General features: G+C 36.2%; 1 protein-coding gene across 8 annotated transcripts in view; it reads left to right on the top strand.

The window, feature by feature from the left end:
• OSBPL8 (oxysterol binding protein like 8) overlaps positions 1–22065 on the top strand; it is a 164956-nt gene that overhangs the window by 118985 nt on the left and 23906 nt on the right. For all 8 annotated transcript variants that reach the window (XM_059886816.1, XM_059886815.1, XM_024992380.2 and 5 more), the window contains 10 exons: positions 508–578; positions 6746–6823; positions 8592–8693; positions 10167–10370; positions 11743–11827; positions 13365–13536; positions 16149–16386; positions 16947–17131; positions 20567–20648; positions 20929–21027. In XM_059886816.1, coding sequence (XP_059742799.1) covers positions 508–578; positions 6746–6823; positions 8592–8693; positions 10167–10370; positions 11743–11827; positions 13365–13536; positions 16149–16386; positions 16947–17131; positions 20567–20648; positions 20929–21027 — 1316 coding nt within the window. The remainder of the gene's footprint in view (positions 1–507; positions 579–6745; positions 6824–8591; positions 8694–10166; positions 10371–11742; positions 11828–13364; positions 13537–16148; positions 16387–16946; positions 17132–20566; positions 20649–20928; positions 21028–22065) is intronic.

Genomic DNA, 22065 nt, shown 5'->3' with positions numbered 1-22065 from the left:
TAGGCATCCTTATTTAATTCTCACAGTAAGCACATTATTAGATTTTTTTTTTAAAGTCTGTCCTTCAATTCAGATTCATTTCCCTAGTCTTCTTTTATCACCAATTCTGGAGTTGTTTTCCAGTTTGACAAGGGGCATGAAAAGTATGTTGGGTTGGTTCTTTGTTAGAAAACAACTAACTGAAATAAACATTCTGTGAGCACTGAATTCATTCCAAGTGAATGAGCAGAGAAAAGAGGTATTTATCTTAAGTTGATGGGTTCAGGGAAAGACACCAGTACCTCTGTAAGCCTTGATTTATTCTAAAGAATTACTAGAGATGACCCCTTAGTAGTCTTTAAACTATAATAGTTTAAAACTGTATGTTGAATCTAGGTTTCTTGCACTGATATATATCAAATATTGTATAATGTATATTTGAAATTGAATAACTTATGTGTATTTGCTTTTTATTGCCTGTATATGTTCAAATGTGGTAATACTGAAATAATGACTATGTTTTTAAAGGTTTTGAAAGAGGAAAGGAAGACATTTCTCAAAATAAGGATGAATCTTCACTTTCTATGTCAAAGAGCAAGGTAAGCATATTGTCCTCAAGTATATGATCATAATATTTTTCTAATATTTAAGATGAGTGGACTAACACCAAAATCTTACCAGATTTTTACAGGATGTGTTCATGTTGGTATATCTAAACCAGGTAGTATTTATGAGAAAAGGAACATTCCCCTGGGGCTGGTTTAGGAGCGTTGGTTATTCGGAAATACAGCCGATTGGTAATCAGGCTTCTCTCCTAAGTGGTACTGTTGTGGTATGTCTGCCACAGCACACATCTCAGACTTAAGTCTGAGGCTTCCATCTGGAGAAACAGTCAGGTTTCTTTTTTTTTTTTAAGTTTTAAGTGTTTTGGGTTCATTCAAATGACTATCAAAAACATGTACATTTTAACAGTTAAAGACCAAATATCTTTTACTATAGCAGCATGCAACTGAAAGACAGTTTCTTAGAATAAGACAGAGTTCCCTAAATTAGTAGTTTTCAAATTGGGTACTTGTATATATTCTTGGGCTTCCCTAGTAGCTCAAATGGTAAAGCATCTGACTGCAGTGCAGGAGACCCGGGTTCGATCCCTGGGTCGGGAAGATCCCCTGGAGAAGGAAATGGCAACTCACTCCAGTATCCTTGTCTGGAAAATCCCATGGACAGAAGAGCCTGGCAGGCTGTACAGTCCATGGGGTCACAAAGAGTCGGACACGACTGAGCAACTAACACATATATTCTTAGGTCTGTTGAGAATTTTTTCTCTAAGAGTACTATTCAAATTTGAGAAGTACTGGATGATGCATAGGCTTTCCTATGGGTTTGTAATTCACTAGATTTTCTATAATTTGTCAATGGATTTGACTTTTGACTTATTTCTGGTCAGGTTTAGTAGCAGAAGAAGCTTTTTTGTTTATGGACTCAAACTTCAATAACTGTAAGAAAATCTGTTTCTTAAGCTAGTGAATTCTCTGCTGTTCTTAGAATAGGCTTTGCTTGTAAAACCAGACATTTTTTGTTCTATTCTTGAGAGTGGTTGAGTCAGAGGATTCCATGATGTTTTATACAAATTTTATTCACATTTAACTTTTCATTACATAAAAGTCCATCCTGTATTTAATATGGGTAAAAGTATATAAGGAGAGTTTAGTGTCATACTTTGATGTATAAAATACAAAGAGAAACACATGAGAAATGCCTTAATCATTTTAAATAAGATGCGTAATTAACAAGGCTTCCCTGGTGGCTCAGAGGTTAAAGCATCTGCCTGCAATGTGGGAGACCTGGGTTCGATCCCTGGGTCGGGAAGATTCCCCTGGAGAAGGAAATGGCAACCCACTCCAGTATTCTTGCCTGGAGAATCCCATGGACGGAGGAGCCTGGCGGGCTACACAGTCCACAGGGTCGCAAAGAGTCGGACACGACTGAGTGACTTCACTTTCACTTTCACTTAACAAGGAGGTAGTTTGTCTTGGTTCTGCCATGGTTCGAAATGCAGTGAAATTTATGGAATTTTAAAAACCTATTTTCAAGCAGTTAATACGAGCATTGGTGAATGTATGTTTAATTGGTATTCCTACTCAGAAGCCTAAACTCCGGCCCTACCTGCCACAGCCTCCTAGTCTCTAAACAGGAGAATGACGGAGGAGCGGAAGGGGTTGGGAGGAGAGGGAGCATGGAAAGGGAAGCAGTGCGGATTAATGAAAAACAAGGAAACTAGACTGCACCTTGAGTGTAATAGCACCGAATTGTATATGAACTTTAAGTAAAATTAGAAATTTGGTTCCTCAGTTGCACAAGCCACATCTCAATAACTCACTAGCCATATGTGGCTAGTGGCTACCATATTTAATCACTCAGATATAGAATATTGCTGTTATTCAGAAAGGTCTACTGGACACCAAGCACCGACTACCTTAAGGTTAAAAAAGTGACTTTGAATCTTGATTGTCATACGTTGCCTATGATTTCTTAGATGCTAATTACAATGATATTAATAACTAGTTTGTATTAAGAGCTTGCTAAGTGTCATTTTAACTCTTAACAATACTAGAAGACAGGTATTATTGGCCCCATTTTATAAATGAAGCTTAGAGAAGTTAGATAGCTCTCCAAGGGTCAAAGTGTTAGAGCTAGAATTCACAGTGGCTTCAGTTTTCTTCTCTGTACAAGGGAGATAAAATCTAACTCACAGATTGTGATACTGTAAGTGCCTGACAAAGTACCTGGTTAATAATAGGTATTTGAGAACTCATTTTTCTTCCTTTGAATAGAGAGCTACAGTGAATGAATGGGCTTCTTGGTGTGGTAACTATTTAGTGTAAGTAAAATTGTACTCGTTCTGTTTTCCAAGAGCTGAATCTTATTGATTCTTAATCTCAGTTTATTCTGTTACCTTAAGAGATACAGTCACTAGCTTGTCTTTGAATAGTTTAACATATATCCTACTGTATTACTTTTTGGAAGAATCCTAAAATGTATGCATTTATATCAAGCCTTATTTTCATGGAATTATGAAGATTTTGTTCTTACCCAGGTAACTTTGGAAAACAAAATCTTGTTATTCCTTCTATGATTGATCTGTATAACTGAGGCCATTAAATAATTTTAACTTTATACTTTTATGAATTTGATGCAAAAAGTATCAATACTGTCATTTAGGTCATTGATTTTGCAGTTAAGTGTTATTTCTTAAAAATACATAATTGAGACCAATAGGCACAACCCTTCTTTACCTCAGCCCCCACCATTTTAGAAATAAAAGCAGTTCCTATTTCTTATGCATCCTGTAAATGAGTGAATTGAAGAAGGCAGTTAATCAGATCATCTCTTCTTCCTTTTAGCATTTTTAAATAAATTTTTAATTGTCTATCTCAATGTAAGGAATTACGAGCATGAATAATATTTCTAGTGGGATAAAAGGAATCCTATTACAAGGATAAGGAGTTTCTGAGCTGAGATCTTTTGACTTGATTCTCCAGTCATCAGTCTCCTTGCCTGTAGGTTTGCTAAGTCATCTATCACTTGCTGTAAAAAATATGTTTACCTGGACATTAAAAAAAATACCTTTCCAAATCAAAATATCTGATAGAATCATAGTTGCTATTATTCTTATGTCTACAGTATTTTAGTTTTCAAAGCAAGTTGAAAATATTCCAGTTATGTTAATGTTCCATTTATCTGAAGATTATATTTCTGTCAACACTTGCCGTCTAGGAGATAGTCACAAATCTGAAACACAATACATATCAAGTACTGTGTTAAACACGTGCACACTGCCTCATTACCAAAGCAGCGCTAGGAGTTAGTAGGAATATCCTTATTTTATAAATAAGGCAATTAGGACTGGAAGAGAATATCTTCCCATAGTCACACAGCCCATAACGTGTCGTCATTAAGACAGTGGTCAGTAAGGTTATCAAAGAAGGAAACTTAGTTTAATAAAATATTTCCAATAAAAACAGTTTATGATTCTTGATATTTAAAAGATAACTTGTTGGTTCATGAGACTTAGTATTACGTTGAAAAGAATATAGAACTTGGTCACTGGATTTCTTTTCTTTCCCCCAAACTAGCTACACTGTTCGGCAGGATTTTTTGAAGTATGTGTGCTGTCATTTAGCAAGCTCTTGGTGTAGCCATTTGGCCTACTGGTCCCTTAGATACCAGAATCATTTAGGAACCTCCAAGCCAGTCTTGCCATGTCTAGGGAAATAGATTTCCTGTTGTTCATAAAGACAAGTCTTAAATTTGAGTCTGAGATTCTATATGAATAGTTGTAAAAAGATGAGCAATAAATGTGGTGAGAGGGCTAAGAGCATGAGACTGAGAATTAGGCACACCAGAGTCCAAATCCCAGATCATCTGTTTATGGCTCTGTGACTTTGGAAAGTTATTTAATCTGTTAGTCTTAGTTTCCTGATTAGCAGAAGAAGAAACGACTACTGTCTCATAAGGTGGCTTTTAGGATTAAAAGAGGCAGAACACATAAAGTATTTATTACAGTACTTGGTAAAGAGTCAAACAACCGTTCATTTTCACTAACTTTTAAGTTAACACTATGGAAATTCTTTACTTAATAATATCTAAAAAGTACATTATAATATACATTTTCCTATTAAGCTGTGGGATATAGAAACCATTATATTCCTCTGACAGTAGCTGTGTCATGTTTGAGTTTCCAGCAGCAAGGAGAGGACAGAGACCTATTTGGCTTGATGACTTTTGTGAAATGGTTTTGATATCACAGTATATCTTGTCATCATGAAAGTAAGCCGTGTAATGTTTCAAGTGCAGTTCTCAAAGGAGTAACTTTAACAAAAATTTAATTAGGTTAATCCCCACCTTCTACATTGAGTGTAGTTTACAGTTCCCTTCCAGTTCAGCCACTTATTTTACCATCAGCATAATAGTTCGTATTTTGTACTAAATAGCAGAGGCATTTTTAAGAGAGATGAACTGCAAATGCTAGTTTCATTTTGATAATTCCGAAGGTATTCATTGAGCCCTTGCTTTACTAAGTTACTTCCAGGCAAGAGTACTGGAGTGGGGTGCCATTGCCTTCTCCCCTAAGTTACTTCAGTTGTGTCCAACTCTTCACAACCTTATGGCCCATAGCCTGCCAGGCTCCTCTGTCCATAGGATCCTCCAGACAAGAATACTGGAGTGGGTTGCCATGCCCTTCTCCAGGGGTTCTTCCTGACCCAGGGATCAAACCCAGGTCTCTTAAGTCTCCTGTATTAGCAAGTGGGTTCTTACCACTCACGCCACCTGCAAAGCCCAAATTACCCCAGGTGCTATCTGGCTGCAATGGTTGAATAAGCATGGTCCTTGTGTTCATGGATCTTAAAATTGAGTGAGGGAGTTTATTTCCCAATGTTCTTCCTCCTTGATCACATCTAGTGATATTATACAGATCTGGCCATTTAAACACTTGAAAGCTACCATTTAAATCAAGTCCCATATACTTTCTTGGCCCTAGGAGTAATGCTGTGAACTTGAAGTACCTTCTACCTTGTCTAACAATAGATAAAAATGAAATTCATAGGACAGTGAAGGATTATGTTCAATTTTATTGTTCCAGTATTTATAGAAGCAGCTTTTAGTTTTATATTCTTCTACTCTGGTAGAAGAAAGTAGTCTCCTTGAAAGAGGACTGGATTAACAGCACTAGGTTCTGATCCCTGCTATTGATTGATTATTTAGAAAATCAATGTCCATGAGCCTCCCTTTCATGATTTGTAAAATGGAGATAAAACCACTTGTTATGCCTGTTTTTCAAGATTCTTACAAGGATCAAACTGAAATATCAAGTATAAGCAAAATCAGAAAACAAGTTTGAGGCGTTAATATTTATTTTTCGAGGCACTGGATAGTTAGAAAGAAGTGCTGGGAATTCTGTTTTTTAAACACTATACAAATGAGGGTATTTCAGTTCTAGTTCCTGAAGATGTTTGTATTTACTCCCTTTGAAGAAGGAGTAGTAACAGGGCAGTGTTTGCAGCAATTTGCTAGTTTTTTGGGTTTTAGAATATTTCAGTCTAAAAAATTACACTGCTTTGGATATGCTTGTCCTGAGAATTATTTTGTATAAAATAACTATATTCTTTAGAAGTATTCTGAAAAACAGAACGCTGCTGCTGCTGCTAAGTCACATCAGTCGTGTCCGACTCTGTGCGACTCCATAGACGGCAGCCCACCAGGCTCCCCCGTCCCTGGGATTCTCCAGGCAAGAACACTGGAGTGGATTGCCATTTCCTTCTCCAATGCATGAAAGTAAAAAGTGAAAGTGAAGTCACTCAGTCCTGTCGGACTCTTAGCGACCCCATGGACCACAGCCCACCAGGCTCCTCCATCCATGGGATTTTCCAGGCAAGAGTACTGGAGTGGGGTGCCATTGCCTTCTCCGAAAACAGAATGCAGAGAATTTCAAATGATCTTGTTTAACCTTACGTTGTACGCTGATTTACTGACAAGTTTTTATTTTTGTGTTTCTGTGGCTTTAATGTGGATTAGTTTTCAAACCCAAATATTGTATAAGAAAAATCAGTATTTGAAAATTGATATTTGCCTAAAATCACAGTAATGAATGGGAAGAAGGTCACAAACATAATTTGAATATCAGTTTTATGTGCCATGTGTATGTGGAGAATAAGTGGCAATTTTAATTATTATTTCTCTTTTCTTCCTGTCTGTGTGGTTTCAGTCTGAATCTAAACTTTATAATGGCTCAGAGAAAGACAGTTCAGCTTCAAGCAAGCTTACAAAAAAGGAATCTCTCAAGGTTAGTTTCCACAGTTATTTTATAACTAATGTTACGCTTTACCTGTGCTTTTGAAAGTAGGCTAATAAAGAAAGAAGTATTTGTATTCCTAAAGGAAAAAAAAAAAAAACTGTTAATGTTTGTGTTTGCGTGGCATGCTGGAGTCAGCTGAAAAGGCTTTCTGATGACGTCCCAGCGCTGCTCTGCCCTCCATGGGATGGAGGCTGAGGACGGGATGTCTGCACAGTTGGGCGTGAGTCCAGCACATCGCTGTGCTGTGGAACTCCTGATGGGAAGCTCTCTGCCCTTTGAACTTAGAGTTTCCTGACTGCTAGGTCATGGGCTGAATTTGGTCCACAGGTAGATACATTTTGTTTGACCTACACAATGTTTTAAAAATTTGAGCCAACAATTACAGGTCCAGGCTTTTAGCTTCCCTTAAGAAATAGGTAATACCGGACTTGCCTTCCAGAATGGCCACAGACCCTGGAGCTTAAGGAGCTCGTGCTTTCTGATTGATTCTTGATTCCCATACAGTCTGTTTTGCCACCCCCCTCCTCTTTTCCATATCTGATCCCATATGTATTTACATTTATAATCATATATTAAATCTGTTAATTCGCTTATGCACATTAATAAAGACCAAAGTCTAAATTTTTTTTGACTGTATAATTATTAAAATTTTGTTGTGTGTATCTAGTCTCTTTACCATTAAGTGCAACTAGGAAAATTTTGTGTTTTACTTTAAGAAAAATCACTGATAGGTTATCTTCTATTCATAAGCAATGCAAAGTAATAAATAATAAGGCTGCTCCACTGCTGCTTTCCCAGATTATCTCAGAAGCGACTTAGGAAGGGTAAAACTTTGATAATTTGAATGTATTAATTTCACTGTTGTGGTTTCTTAATTATTTATATCTTACGTATTAGTGTCAGGAAAGAGAGCAAGATTGTCCATCCTAAGTAGTTATAGCGTTGTTTGTGGTATGAAAAACTGAAAAAAGAGTAGATTACCATCAGCCAGAGAGTATATTAAGAAAAACTACAGAAGCAGTATAGCATGGTGGTTCAGACGTGTCTTTTAGAGCCATTCTGCTTCCACGACTTACTTAGCGATGTGACAGTGAGCAGTTTACTCTCTGGGTATCAAGTTTTCTCATCTAGGGAATAAGGATAATTATAGTCTTACTCCCCAAGGTTATTGTAAGTATTAAATGTGGTAGTACATGTAAAGTGCTAACAGTAGGGACAGGTACACAGAAGGTGTCCAGTAAATGTTACCTCTTATTGTTTTATTCATAGGAAGAATCTTTGTAGCAGTTAAAAGAATGAGGTAGGCAAAGAATGGAAATAGAGTTGAAATACTCCAAGAAATATTGGAGAACCTTTTTTTATGTGTTAGAAAAAGCAAAAGCAAACACAAAAGCTATGTATTTGAAAAGACCTGAGTGTATAGTGTTTCCTCAACGTTATAGTGTTTTCCTGAAGGTTAACAGTGATCAATTCTGGGGATCAGAATAGGAGAGGGTATATTAAAAATGGTTTTTAGCTTTTGTTGTTTGAAATTTTTACCATGAGTTCATATTCATGTATTGTGTAACTTTAAAAGGGTTAAAATTCTTAAAAAAAAAAAAAAAGCTCTTCTGTCCTAAGATGCTAGAATTCTAAAAGAGGTTTAAAATTTTATTTTACAGTATAAAATTTTTACATTCCATAAAGTTAAAAAATTGAAAAGAAATTGCCTGTTTCTAATGAGGTTTTTTATTTTTCTATTATTTCTGTAAAATAGGTACAAAAGAAAAATTACCGAGAAGAAAAGAAAAGAGCCACAAAGGAGTTACTCAGTACAATCACAGATCCTTCTGTTATTGTTATGGCTGATTGGCTGAAGGTCGGTTTGTATTGTCTTGAATTCAAATTGCTGGATATTTACCAACTGGCATAGGAAAGCCCAGAGTGCACCTGCCTAAAAGCTTGTAAGACAAAAACAACTCTAGGATGATTTTTTTCACTGACGAAGAAGCCATTAATTGTATCCCAGAAGGTCTGTGTTCCAATCTTAACGGAGAGCAGGAACCTTAATGTTGGCTCTCTTGACAGCAACATCAAATATGGATAGCAGTGCTTTTAAAAAGCTTTGTGATATATATGACAGGACATAGTCCAATCAATGTGAAGTGAAGAAATGTTCTGTTTGCTGTTCAAATTCTCATTTAGTATGGTTGTAGACTTGGTGTATATGCATTTTGGTGAAGATATGAGACAAAGTTAGTGTAAAAGTTGTCATTTGAAAAGCTTTAATTTTCCAAAAAACATACATATTGCTATTTCCATATCTTATTTTTTTCCATATCTTATTCTTTTAGCCTCTGGGTATTCCTACTTATTTTTATTTCCATTTCTATCATCCTAGTCACTCTATTCTCTGTATCACTGTTATTTGTAGGATATTTGGTAGGAATTTTTTAGACTAATGCTAACTTTGAGAATGATTTTGTAAGACCCTGACTCCCAGAACGTTTCAGTACGTGGCTTTCACCTAAAAATCACCCCAGCCCTGAAAAGCTTTTCTCTTTCCCCAAGGGTAGGTACAGCCTTCAAACTAAAATCTTTGTGAGATCTGTCAGGAAAGTTCTCTTACCAAAATGGGAGTCTAGTGATAATTTCCTTGATAGTTGAAGTAATACTGAGGTCTTCTTGCATGTTATTCTGAAAACACCTTTGGACTTATATTGGCTCTACTTACTAAGTGTTTAAGCTCCAGATCTTGGTACTAAGAAAGTATATTTTAATGGCCCCTGACCTGGCCAGGAAGGTTAGGATTATTTTGAAACTGTTGATGTGATGCAGTCTCCCACTAGAATTTAAGTTCCTTAGAAGTAGCAGCCGGACAAGGCAATGGCACCCCACTCCAGTACTCTTGCCTGGCAAATCCCATGGATGGAGGAGCCTCATAGGCTGCAGTCCATGGGGTCGCAAAGAGTCAGACACGACTGAGCAACTTCACTTTCACTTTTTACTTTCACACATTGGAGAAGTAAATGGCAGCCCACTCCAGTGTTCTTGCCTGGAGAATCCCAGGGACGGGGGAGCCTGGTGGGCTGCCGTCTACGGGGTCACACAGAGTCGGACACGACTGAAGTGACTTAGCAGCAGCAGCAGCAGAAGTAGCAGCCATGCTGTTTTCACATTTATTTGTAGTGCTGGCTAATTAGTAGCTTAACAAATATACATCTAGTGAATTTTAAATGTACATTTTTTGAAATTTTTAGATTAAAACACCCTGTTTGCCTCTATTCATTTAGTATCTTGTGAAGCAGAAAAACAGACCTTTATTTCTGAAAATAAACTTATCTTTTTGTAGATTCGTGGCACCCTAAAGAGCTGGACCAAACTGTGGTGTGTGTTGAAACCTGGTGTGCTACTGATCTATAAAACCCAGAAAAACGGTCAGTGGGTAGGAACAGTCCTTCTGAATGCCTGTGAGATCATTGAACGTCCATCAAAAAAGGATGGCTTTTGTTTTAAACTTTTCCATCCTTTGGAGCAGTCTATTTGGGCAGTGAAGGTAAGTAAGCACTTGTTACCCAGGCAAAAAGTAAGGATGACAATCTGTAAGTAGAACTCAGCTAAATCAGTGAGTGACCGCCTAGCGGTTGCTGTCCTCTGCTAGGGCTTTGTTTCTGTCTGCAGTCACATTGTTCCTCCTTCTGTCTCTGCCCACAATGAAATGTGCACCAAAGTGCTTAGTTTATTTTACCTTTAAGATCAGACTTAAAAATTTCTCCGGAAAATGTTTCCCAGATTTATGTTGGACCCTTTTCTCTCTTGCCTGTGTGGATTGTTTGCACTGTTTTTTAGTTTGCAGTTATGAGCTTTGCCTTGTAATATTGTATCTGGTTTGCTGTGACTGTTTTTCTCTTGATCGATTTGTCAGACTCCCTAGAACAGAAGCTGCCTTTTCTTTTGGTGGTCTTTCCTGCAGGGATGTAAACTTGGGACTGGAAGCCTGTAAACAGGAGTGGTCTTATTTACTCTTAAGAGGCAGCTTTCTTGGAAGATGGAGCTCTAACGCTTTTATAACTGAAAAGCATGACTGTGGTCACTCCTATGAATAGGAACAGAATAATGTTTGTAAATTTCTACTTTGTGTTAGGGACTCTTCAGCATACTGTATGGAATCTTTTTTTTTAATTCTTCTACCTGTAAGGAGGATGCAAATTTCTCTTATTACCCAGATAAAGAGATTGAGGCCTAAAGAAGTTACTTAAGTAATTTTTCTTGGAGTCATACTAGATTGAAACCAGGCAATTTGACTCATGGCCCTACTCTATAGTGGTTCTAGGACCTGGACCATAAATTATAAAGCCATTTGAAAACACCCAGGGGATACTGTAGGATTTGTTGAAATCATATTGTTTCTACTTTTTTCATTTTAAATGTTCCTCCTTACTTCCTGATGTATATGCTTCTTAAAATCCATTTATTCTTTGATCTGACAACTTAAAAAATTATTTTTCCCCAGACCTAGTAAAAGTTCATTTCTCTCTTTCTTATATTTCCAGCTGTTTATTTAGGCTTCCAGAAATTTAGTATTTCTTAGCTAGTAGTTTTTGTAGTGTGGAAATTCTCCATTAAATTAAAATTTGGTCTAGTATGTTAAATTTTAGGCTTTTTTAAAATATGTAAACCATCTGCAGAGATAATATTAAGTGTTAACTATAAATTCAGTTTTCTGGTAAGGAAGTTAAGTTTGGTAGAAGAGGAAAGCTTTCCTGACTACTTGACATTTGCTCTCAAGAAGCATGAAATTAACGCTTGCTTGCTTTTAAAAATTATACTCCATGCCTTACTTAGTTTATTACAGGTAATAATGAATAATATAAACTTGAGATCTCATAATACTATACACCATTTATTTTGTTATTTTGCTTTTTAAGGGTCCAAAAGGTGAAGCAGTTGGATCCATAACTCAGCCCTTACCTAGCAGTTATTTGATCATCCGAGCCACTTCAGAGTCAGACGGTAAATAGAAATAATGGGTTGGATTTCGATCCTCATTTTTTTTTTTTTTTTCCGATCCTCATTTTTAAGGGTTTATTTCATATATGACTGTGTTTTCCTTTGGGAAATTTGTCTTTGGTATGGAATTTCAATAAAGGTATTATAATCATAAATTATTTAGAACACTGAATATTTATATCATCAACTTGGTTGACAAACAGGGCAATCTGATAGAAAGGAAGCATTGTATAATTGAGTGATACATTAGCAGCCTGGAGTTTCTGCCTCATCTTTCATGACATATCTGTTCTCTGTGGTAATTCATTGTTTTGTCATTTTAGAAGCACATTTAATCATATTTATACTTTATCATTCAATATTAACATGAGACACCATGTGCATTATTTTTCTTTACGTAAGACATTCAAATGCGAGCTCCTCTTATGTACTTTATTACTTAATATTTCCTTCCTGAGACAAACATAGGGAGGCTTTAACTTATATGAGAGCAAGGTATCTTTAAAACCTTAATAACTGATAATGGATTTTTCCCCCCAACTTTTATGTTTTATAGTTTAGACCATCTTAGCTTAGGGAGTCATGTAACCTTCTAAAGTTTCCTTTCACTAGATGATTATTTTTTAAATTAAAATATCATATGCATGCATTTTCATTATGAAAATGATTTATTTGGCCACTTTTTTAGTATATCTTGAAACAAATATATATGACTTCTTAGAGCAATTAGCATTTTTTTCTGCTAATACTGTTCTGAATTTTAGTTTCAAAAATAGTAGGAGAGGAGGACTAAATTGGGAGTTTGGGATCGACATGTACACACTCCTATATTTAAAAAGGATAACAAACAAGGACCTACTGAATAGCACAGGGAACTCTGCTCAACGATCTATAACAACCTAAATGGGAAAAGGTTTTGAAAAAGAAAAGATATTTGTATATGTCTAACTAAATCACTTTGTTGTACACTGGAAACACAACACTGTAAACCAACTATATAGTCCAATATAAAATAAAATTTTAAAAAATATAGTCAACCACACATTAAAAAATTAAGTTGTTAATGTTTCTCCTGACTAATATGACAATAACATTATTTGTACAGGCATTTTTCTGACTTAAAATTGAGGTGCTAAACCTGGGATAGATGTCTTATCAACAACAAAATATTATTTTAGTTTGTTTCCTAGTAGAAACGTAATTCTTAGGTATATTTTATGTACCTTTTTGGTACCTTCAAATTATACTATTAGAAACTTTTAAAAATTAAGTACACTTATTTTAGATTAAGTGTATTTCCTAACGTGCATTAATGCTATTTATTTACCAGTGGTTTCTAGATATTTAGAATGCAAAAAGCATTTATTATGCTGAAGAATTGCATTAAGAAATCCTGGAAGGATTTTATGTTCTAATTAGCTTTTACAGTGCATGTTTCTGAGAGAAGTAATATGTTCAGAAGTTAACTGTGATAAATTATGTTGGTGCTAGTTTTTCTAGTTCCTTGAGTTACACTGCTTGTGAATCTGCATTCTTCTAGGAAGGTGCTGGATGGATGCTTTGGAGTTGGCTTTGAAATGTTCTAGTCTTCTTAAACGTACGATGATCAGGGAAGGAAAAGAACATGACCTGAGCATCTCATCAGAGAGCACGCATGTGACTTTGTATGGCTTATTACGTGCTAACAATCTCCACAGTGGTGACAATTTCCAGTAAGTAGATATTGCCACTAATATGGTGATTATTTTCAAGACTGTGTTACTCACTAGGTCAGTCGGCAGGCGGAGAATTTTTGTATTGTATTTAGGACCGAAACTCATCTGCTTTAGACCCCTTTGTGTGCTTGCTCAGTCACTCAGTCGTGTCTGACCCTTTGCAACCCCGTGGACCACAACCCACCAGGCTCCTCTGCCATGGGCTCTTTCAGGCAAGAATGCTGGAGTGGGTTACCATTTCCTACTCCATTAAACCCCTGTGGCCTGGTTTAAAATTTGTTTAGTTGCTATGATGAAGTGTAGAAAGTTCTTTGATTCCAACTAATGTGACTTACTTGTTCTTTCCTAAATACAACCACACTAGCAATCTTGTCTTTGTGTACAGTGTTCCCTCCATTAAGAACAATTTCTAGTCCTCCTTGCTTTTTTTCTATCATACTCCTGTGTTTTCTTCAAGGCCAATCTCAATTTCAAATATTATATGTGAAGCCTTTCTTGCCTCATAAAAATGAGATGTAATTCATCCTTCTATTGCTGTTCTATAACAGTATTTTTTTTGTTTTGTTTTAAATGGGACTTGGCTTATTGTACCTGGTGTTTGTGGAATTCTTCTGTTACATGGTATTTCAAGTTTGAACTGTATATTTTTGTTTTTTTTTTTTCCCCTGAAGCATTTGTTGTGGTTAATAGTAAAAAAAATTTTCTCCAAGGAAAGAAGAGGTTCAGAGGTTTGTTGTGGTTCAGATCTCTTCTGTTGCTTTGCAAGAGAAATAGACCTCCCCGTTTCCTCCCTGGCCCCAACCCTTGGCTTCTCTGTAGTCACTTACTGATACCGGCTTTGAGGTTATTCTCAAAGTGAAGCTGCTGCTCTCCTCTCCTCCCTGTAATCGGAACTGAACTTTTTTCTTCATTTTCTTTTAACTATTTTTCTTTACTCTGTTTTAAAACTACCGTTACCTGATCTTTTACAAGCTTTCTTTGTAGATCTATTAATGTAACCTATAGCTTTATTTTTGGAAAAGGAAATGGTAACCCACTCCAATGTTCTTGCCTGTAAAATCCCATGGATAGAGGAGCCTGGCGGGCTACAGTCCATAGGGTCACAAAGAGTCAGACACACCTGAAGTGACTGAGCAGCGTAGCTTTATTTTATCCTTGTATAGGAACCTGAATGAGATAGGATGTCGGGGAGGGAGGTGCAACTTATACAGGAATGGATTTTTGAGGGGGCCTTTTCCCCTGGTGTTATTGAATACCAGGTAATCCTTAAATACTCTTATGTGGGGATCTTAAAAATTCATCTGCTCCACATATATATTCATTAAAAAAATTTGAGTCTCTTTTCCTTGTATGTAATTGGATAATATAAATATTGGACATGTTGAAGAAGCAGTGGTTTCTGGACATGTAGATGATCAGCCGAGCATTTAAAAGCAAGCACGGGAAATCATCAAATAGAAGTGATGAAGTCTTGAAACTGGATAGCTTGCCAAAGGGGAAGAGAGGATAAAACAAAAAAGAAAATAAAAACCACACTGTGAGGGGTAAAGGAGAGACTAAATGGTAAGAAAGCAAAGACAGAAATTTTAGACTTAATGTTTTTTAAAAACATGTGATTGTAAAGGATAAGAAAGGAAATAGCAAGTATTCTTAAAAAGTGAATTTGTATTAGGAGTTCTCTGATTAAAATCTAAACATAGGAAGATTTTTAAAAATAGACACAAAAGTAAGAATCAAATGGCGCTTCTAGGGCCTGTTTTTACCTCAGCATTATTCAAGTATCAGTCATATATAATGGCACCATGTAGTCATTTGTAAAGAGCTTTATAAAATTTTTATACAAATGAAACACATAGGTACTTTCTCAAATAAGAAATTTCTAAAAAATTTTGATTCTGGAAATGATTTGTTTCATTATTTCATTTTTACGCAGACTAGCAACCCTAATCATGTAAGTAAGAATAAGGTTGGGTATTAGCAGCTTAACAATTTTAGGCTGAAAGTTCATTTCCTTAAGCTGAAATTTCCATTTCTAATTCTTCCTGGATTTTTTTCCAGGGTTAAATTTATCAATCAAGTATTAAATCAACATAATTGCCTCATATGTTTTCTCCTTTATTTTTGGAATTACTATGAGTGAATTTGGAGACCTTTACAGGTAGAAAATCATAATTCATTTGTGTTCACTTGAAAATCTGGTGGTTTTGACCTGAAGTTTTTCTCTAGACCAGAAGTGATAGGTTGATTCAAACATTCAAGTGATGTTTATAAAACTAAGAAAAAAGTCTAGCAAGAAATAGTCTAAAATTTTTGTTTTGAAAAATTTAGACCTAAAGGATAGAGAAGCAAAGAGCTCAGAGTGTCATCTTTTAATATTTTCCAAGTTTTAGTTTCTCTACGCCCCCAATTATCTGTGAAGTGAGAATAATCATTTTACTTATCTCATAGGGCATTTTTACAATTAAGTAAGTTAAACTATATATATAAAACACTTAGAATGGTGTCCAGCACATAGTAAATTCTCAGTAAGTGTTACATATCATTCTTACTTAAAAATTAAATATTCTTAACCTCCTTTATCCTTCCTGCTAATAATTCTTTCCCTTAAGGTTAAATGATAGTGAAATTGAACGACAGCATTTTAAGGACCAAGATATGTATTCTGATAAATCTGATAAAGAAAATGATCAAGAGCATGATGAGTCTGACAATGAGGTGTTGGGGAAAAGTGAAGAAAGTGACACAGACACATCAGAAAGGCAGGATGACTCATACATTGAGCCTGAGCCTGTTGAGCCTTTAAAGGAGACTACCTACACTGAGCAGAGCCATGAAGAACTCGGAGAGGTAACAGCTTGTGATTTTCAAGGATTTTTATTTTCTATGAATTTATAGATGTAATTGAAGATATTTGTATAACCTATTGCTTATTTTCCTAAAAGAGAATAGTATTCATATAATACTTATTTTAAACCACTAAATATATATACTCATACAAATGCCAATGTAGTATATTGAATTTAAAGTTTATATTTTCTTCAGGTTTTCTTTTGAAATAAGATACTCCTTGATATTATTGCCAGATACAAAGTAAACTGCAGGGAAGTGTGAATTTATAACTTTCTTGTTGCTAATGCATAGAAGTAAACATAGTCTAAATAGAGTATGATATTTTTTGTAATGGATTCTTTGAAAATATCATTCACTTTAGTGTCTCTTGCAACTACCCTTTTACTGAATTTTATAGCTATTGACTAATTGCCTAATGGATTGTTTTCACATTTTGAGAATGCTTGGAATAATCCTATAGTGAATTATTTTTTTCTGCACTAGCTGTCTTATCTACATACATATCTATGCTTCTGAAATAAATACGGTATTTCAGTATTATTTGTTAATTGCAAAAGGCAGGGGAAGCATCGCAAACAGAAACTGTGTCTGAAGAAAATAAAAGCCTTATCTGGACTTTGCTGAAACAAGTTCGTCCTGGCATGGATCTATCCAGGGTGGTCCTGCCTACATTTATTTTGGAACCCCGTTCTTTCCTGGATAAACTTTCAGATTACTACTATCATGCAGATTTCCTGTCTGAGTAAGTAAATTCTCATTTCTTAAAAGATGCTGCGTGGTTTTAGAGATTTTTCAGAGTGCTGTTTTCAGTTGTTGGCTTCCCCGGTGGCTTAGACAGTAACGTGTCTGCCTGCAATGCGGGAAACCTGGGTTCGATCCCTGGGTCGGGAAGATCCCCTGAAGAAGGAAATGGCAGCCCACTCCAGTACTCTTGCCTGGAGAATCCCATGGACAGAGGAGCCTGGTGGGCTGTCCATGGGGTCGCAGAGTGTCAGACATGTTATGCTGTACCAAAATCCAGCTCTGATGAGATCCTGTTCTCTCTTCTCCACCACTAGTATAGTTGACCTTAATAAGAAGTAAGTTTAATGCTTTGCTGTGATGTTTCTATTTATGAGGTCAAATGAGGTGATCGCAAGCTTGAGGAAGACAGGAATTCCGCCTCTGCCTTGACAGCACTGCCATCACAGGCTCCCTGACCTGTGGCTAACCCAGCACAGGGAGAGCTGGTTGGCGTTCTGTGTTCTCCTCACCTGAGTCCTCGTGCAGGTCCTGTGCTGGGGCTTCTGCTTGTGTCTGTGCTATCCTCTCTGTACGCAATAAGGCGTGTGCAGCTTATTGCATCTGGAACACCCTGCCAATTGCTGGCTCATGGCATAAATCCCCACTCTCTTTGTTTTTCTTCCTGCCAGCTGATCCTGGGTGTAATTCTGAAAAAGGCAGGCCTGAAGGAGGTAGAGCAGGATCTGCCTGCCTCCTTCCCAGCAGTTTCTTGAAGAACCATACTTTTCAAGGTTCCACCTGCTGCCCCCATTCCAGCAGCAGTTTCAAGGCGCTGTGTTTTCTGAGATACAAGGTTCTGGCCTTGTGACCGGATTTTTAGATTCTTCATCAGTATCTTTATTCAGTTTATTAGTGAATTAGTTTATTAATGAATATTGCAAGGAAAAAAAGCATAAGCTGATTCAAAGGATAATTGATAAAACTGTGGGAGATTTTTGCCAATTAAATCATACATGAAGTGTTAAGCTCCCTAAAATAAAAAGAGTTCTTAACTAGTGAATGAAAATGATCAATAACTTAATAGAAAAAAGAATGGAAGAAATGACCAGGAAGTTTAAAAATGAAGTATAGGAACAAGGAATTCTGCAGGCAAGAATACTGGAGTGGGTAGCCATTCCCTTCTCCAGGGGATCTTTCCAACCCAGGGATCGATCCCAGGTCTCTTGCACTGCAGGCAGATTCTTAAGGCTTCCCTGGTGGCTCAGGTGGTAAAGAATCTGCCTTCAATGCCTAAGACCCAGGTTCACTCCCTGGGTTAGGAAGATCCCCTGGAGAAGGGAATGGCTACCCACTCCAGTACTCTTGCTGTCTGAGAATCCCACAGGCAGAGGAGCCTGGTGGGCTACCGTCTATGGGGTCACACAGAGTTGGACACGACTGAGTGATAACACACACAATAGAGACACGTCCTTAAACATGTAAACTTAACTTTAAATAAGAAAAGTGCAAATTCAAACCATAGTAAGATCTATTTTTTCATCCATCTCATTGACCAAAAATCTAAATTTTCTTGTACCTCAGTTCTCCTTTTTTATCTACCTAGAAACTTATCTCTCTCAAAATATGAGGCAGGTTGCGATGAATCACAATAAGATCTTCAGAGATGCCCATTTCCCCAAATTGAGAGATTGCACTTCAGGCAACACAAAGTATTGGGGAGGCTGTGAGGGGCAGCAGGCGCTCATAGACTGCTGCTGGCTCATCCAGACTTGCACGCTGCCTTTGAAAGAAACCTGGCAGTATTTACCAAAATTATGTCAGTGCATTCAGTCCTTTGTCCAGTAATCCTACATCTGAGAATAACTCCTACAGATACAAGTCTACATATACAAAATGATACACATACAAAATTGTGGCAACAGGGCTTGAAATAGCAAAAGATTACATAACTCAAGTGTCCAGCCACAGTTGACTGGTTAAGTAATATATGGTATATCCACACTAAGGAAGAGCTTATCACACTAAGACTGATTTAGAGGGATCATCAGGATTTTATGTGTGTGTGTATGTTAAAAAAAAATAAAAGCAAAGTACGAAAGTACAAAAGAATGCATTGTTTCCTCTCCCTTTTAAAGAAAAAGGCTATATATTATATTTACTTCTTTATGCTCTAAGAAAACTGTGCATAAAAAGAAACATTTTTAAAAGAAAGTTGCCTATGGTAGGTTAAGTAGGAAGAACATGGAGCCATGGGGCAATGGCAAGACTATATACTTTTTTATATTGCTTTGGAGTTTGAACTATGTATTCTACATGCATGTAAAGTTTTAAATAAATTTCATAATAAGAGAATTTAAAGCAAGAAAAGAAGAGCACAATCAGAGGGAAAACTCCCGAAAAGTTCAATGACTTTAAGTTGCACAGTTGTCAGCAAGCCTAGGCCTAGCCTCCTCCATCTCATACTTTATCTCAAAAATCACCATATTGGACCTTTAGACATGCTTAAAGGGAGTAGTATAAATAGTTAAATTGCTATGTTTGTGTGTGTGTGTGTGTATATGTATATGTATGAAACTTCTCAGATTGACTTCTGAAAAACAACACAATCAGTGTTTTACTATTTCCAGCAATAGCAGAAGGGCAAGAGGACAGGTAAGTCATAGCTTCTACAACTGTCTCTTTTAAAATGAAAATTGTTCTTTATCTATTAAATTGGTAGTTATTAAATAACTCTGGAAAATCAGTTGGTAGCAAATAGGGGAGATTCAAGTCTAAAGATGGGATTAAAACCTTTTTGATTGATGTAAGTTATTTTGTCTTCCATATTGGTGATTTGAAACTTCTGCATTTTATACTAGGGACTAAAAGGGACATAGTCATGTGCTTCAGAGAGGCAATTTCATGGAAGAGGCTGATGTACTATAGCGCTCACCAGCTACTATTGATCGCTTCTAATTAACATCACCAGCTGAAAATAGGCTAGATCAAGTGCACGTGGTCCTTTTCTGACAAAAGGACCAAAGACTTCTAATGAAATCATTAGCAAGACTGCTTGGCCATTGCTTCATCATTGCAAATGCTAGGGATCATGCAGTGTGTGAATCTCAGAATCTATTTTTATTTTTTTCAATCACAATTTCAAATAGAACTCTAGCAATATCTAGGGTTCTATAGAACCCGAGTTGAGAAACCTTGGTTTAGAGACTTTTCAAAAACTACTTAAGCAGAGGCTGGGGCAATATATCAAATAATAAGAAAAATGGGGAGAAAAATAACTAGATTATGCAAAATGACTCTTGCATACTGATTGACATGGTTACTTTTAACCATCTGTTTTAAATATGAATTGTGTACTTTCCTATCATTTCATATTCAGTTGTTGGCTTCATTAATATTAGGGAGACTTAGTGATATGTTCTATAAAATTTTTGCATGTTATCATTTTGTTTTTTAGGGCTGCTCTTGAAGAAAATCCTTATTTCCGTTTGAAGAAAGTAGTGAAATGGTATTTGTCAGGATTCTATAAAAAGCCAAAGGTAGTGTTTATGTTTTACTTTCTTTAGCCTTATATATTTTGGGGGGGTTATCTTAGATTATTTATGAATAATTACTTTGCAAGCCCTCTTTCAGTTAGCAAAATTTCAAAATACTTGTTTAGACCTATATTCTGATTGAAGTCATTTAGTTTTATTTCATGTCATTATAATTTTATAAGGATAATTCTCAGATGATACAGTTAAGCCCATCTTGACTGGTTTAAGTTAGTACTTTGAATCTTCCATGTTTATAATTTGAAACTTGTATGTTTTTTACTAGGGACTGAAGAAACCTTATAATCCTATACTTGGTGAGACTTTCCGTTGTTTGTGGATTCATCCCAGAACAAACAGCAAAACTTTTTATATTGCTGAACAGGTATTAGAAATGCTTGTTATAGAAGGAAAACTGATTTGGAAGTTAAGATTTTTTTTAGAGAAAATATTAACTCAGTAAACTCACTGTTGATTAACCTTTCTTATTAGTGAACATTTGATAAGCATTTAACCTCTTAATACTGACAACTACTAAATACCATACTCTTACACTCATAGAATCCTGTAATCAAAATGAGTCTTTATTTTTCTTGCTTTGCTGTTTGTTTGTTTGTTTGTTTGTTTTTGTGGCTGGATACTTCAGTGGTTCTCCAATTCCTGAGTCAAATTTAAAGCCATTTCTCTAACATTCAGGGTCTTCTGTATCTTTCTAAATTTATCTTACATTGCTGGCCTTTTGGGGCTTCCCTGGTGGCTGAGCTGGTAAAGAATCTGCCTGCAATGTGGGAGACCTGAGTTCGATCCCTGGTTTGGGAAGATCCCCTGGAGAAGGGAAAGGCTACCCACTCCAGTATTCTGGCCTGGAGAATTCCATGGACCATTTAGTCCATGGGGTCACTGAGTCAGATACCACTGAGCGACTTGCACTCACCTGCCTTTGTAAGCACTCCACAGTAGTCTAATCTGTGCATTCACAATTAGATAACCTGATATTGCACTTTTTTGCCTCATTATTTTTAAATTTAATTCTCCAACCCTATTTCTTCCCAGACATTCATGTAAATAAATTCTGGCCTGCTTACCTTTAATATAGGGAATGTAAGGAGGATGAGAATACAATGTGTTATTTGAGAAACCTTCATCTTCCCAATAAATTTTGATGTACTCCTCAGATTGAAAGCACTTTATCTGTATTAGTTTTTTAAATGATTGCATTTTAGTTTGCTGTAATTCTTCACTAAGTTGAAAAGCTTGAGAAGTGATTAATTTTACCTTTGGCTCATTTTAGAAACCTTAAGATGTATATGTATCAAAATATTAATTATTAAAATGACACATTTGTTAATGCTTTTGTTAGCTTCTTAGGTCTATTCAGTAATCTACATGAAGAGTAGGCACTGTATTAGTTATTCATTGTTGT

This window comes from Bos taurus, chromosome 5 (genome assembly GCF_002263795.3).
Source record: "Bos taurus isolate L1 Dominette 01449 registration number 42190680 breed Hereford chromosome 5, ARS-UCD2.0, whole genome shotgun sequence".
Classification (NCBI taxonomy): domain Eukaryota; kingdom Metazoa; phylum Chordata; class Mammalia; order Artiodactyla; family Bovidae; genus Bos; species Bos taurus.
The sequence above is the reverse complement of the archived record's forward strand: the minus strand, read 5'-3'. Positions and strand labels throughout refer to the sequence as shown.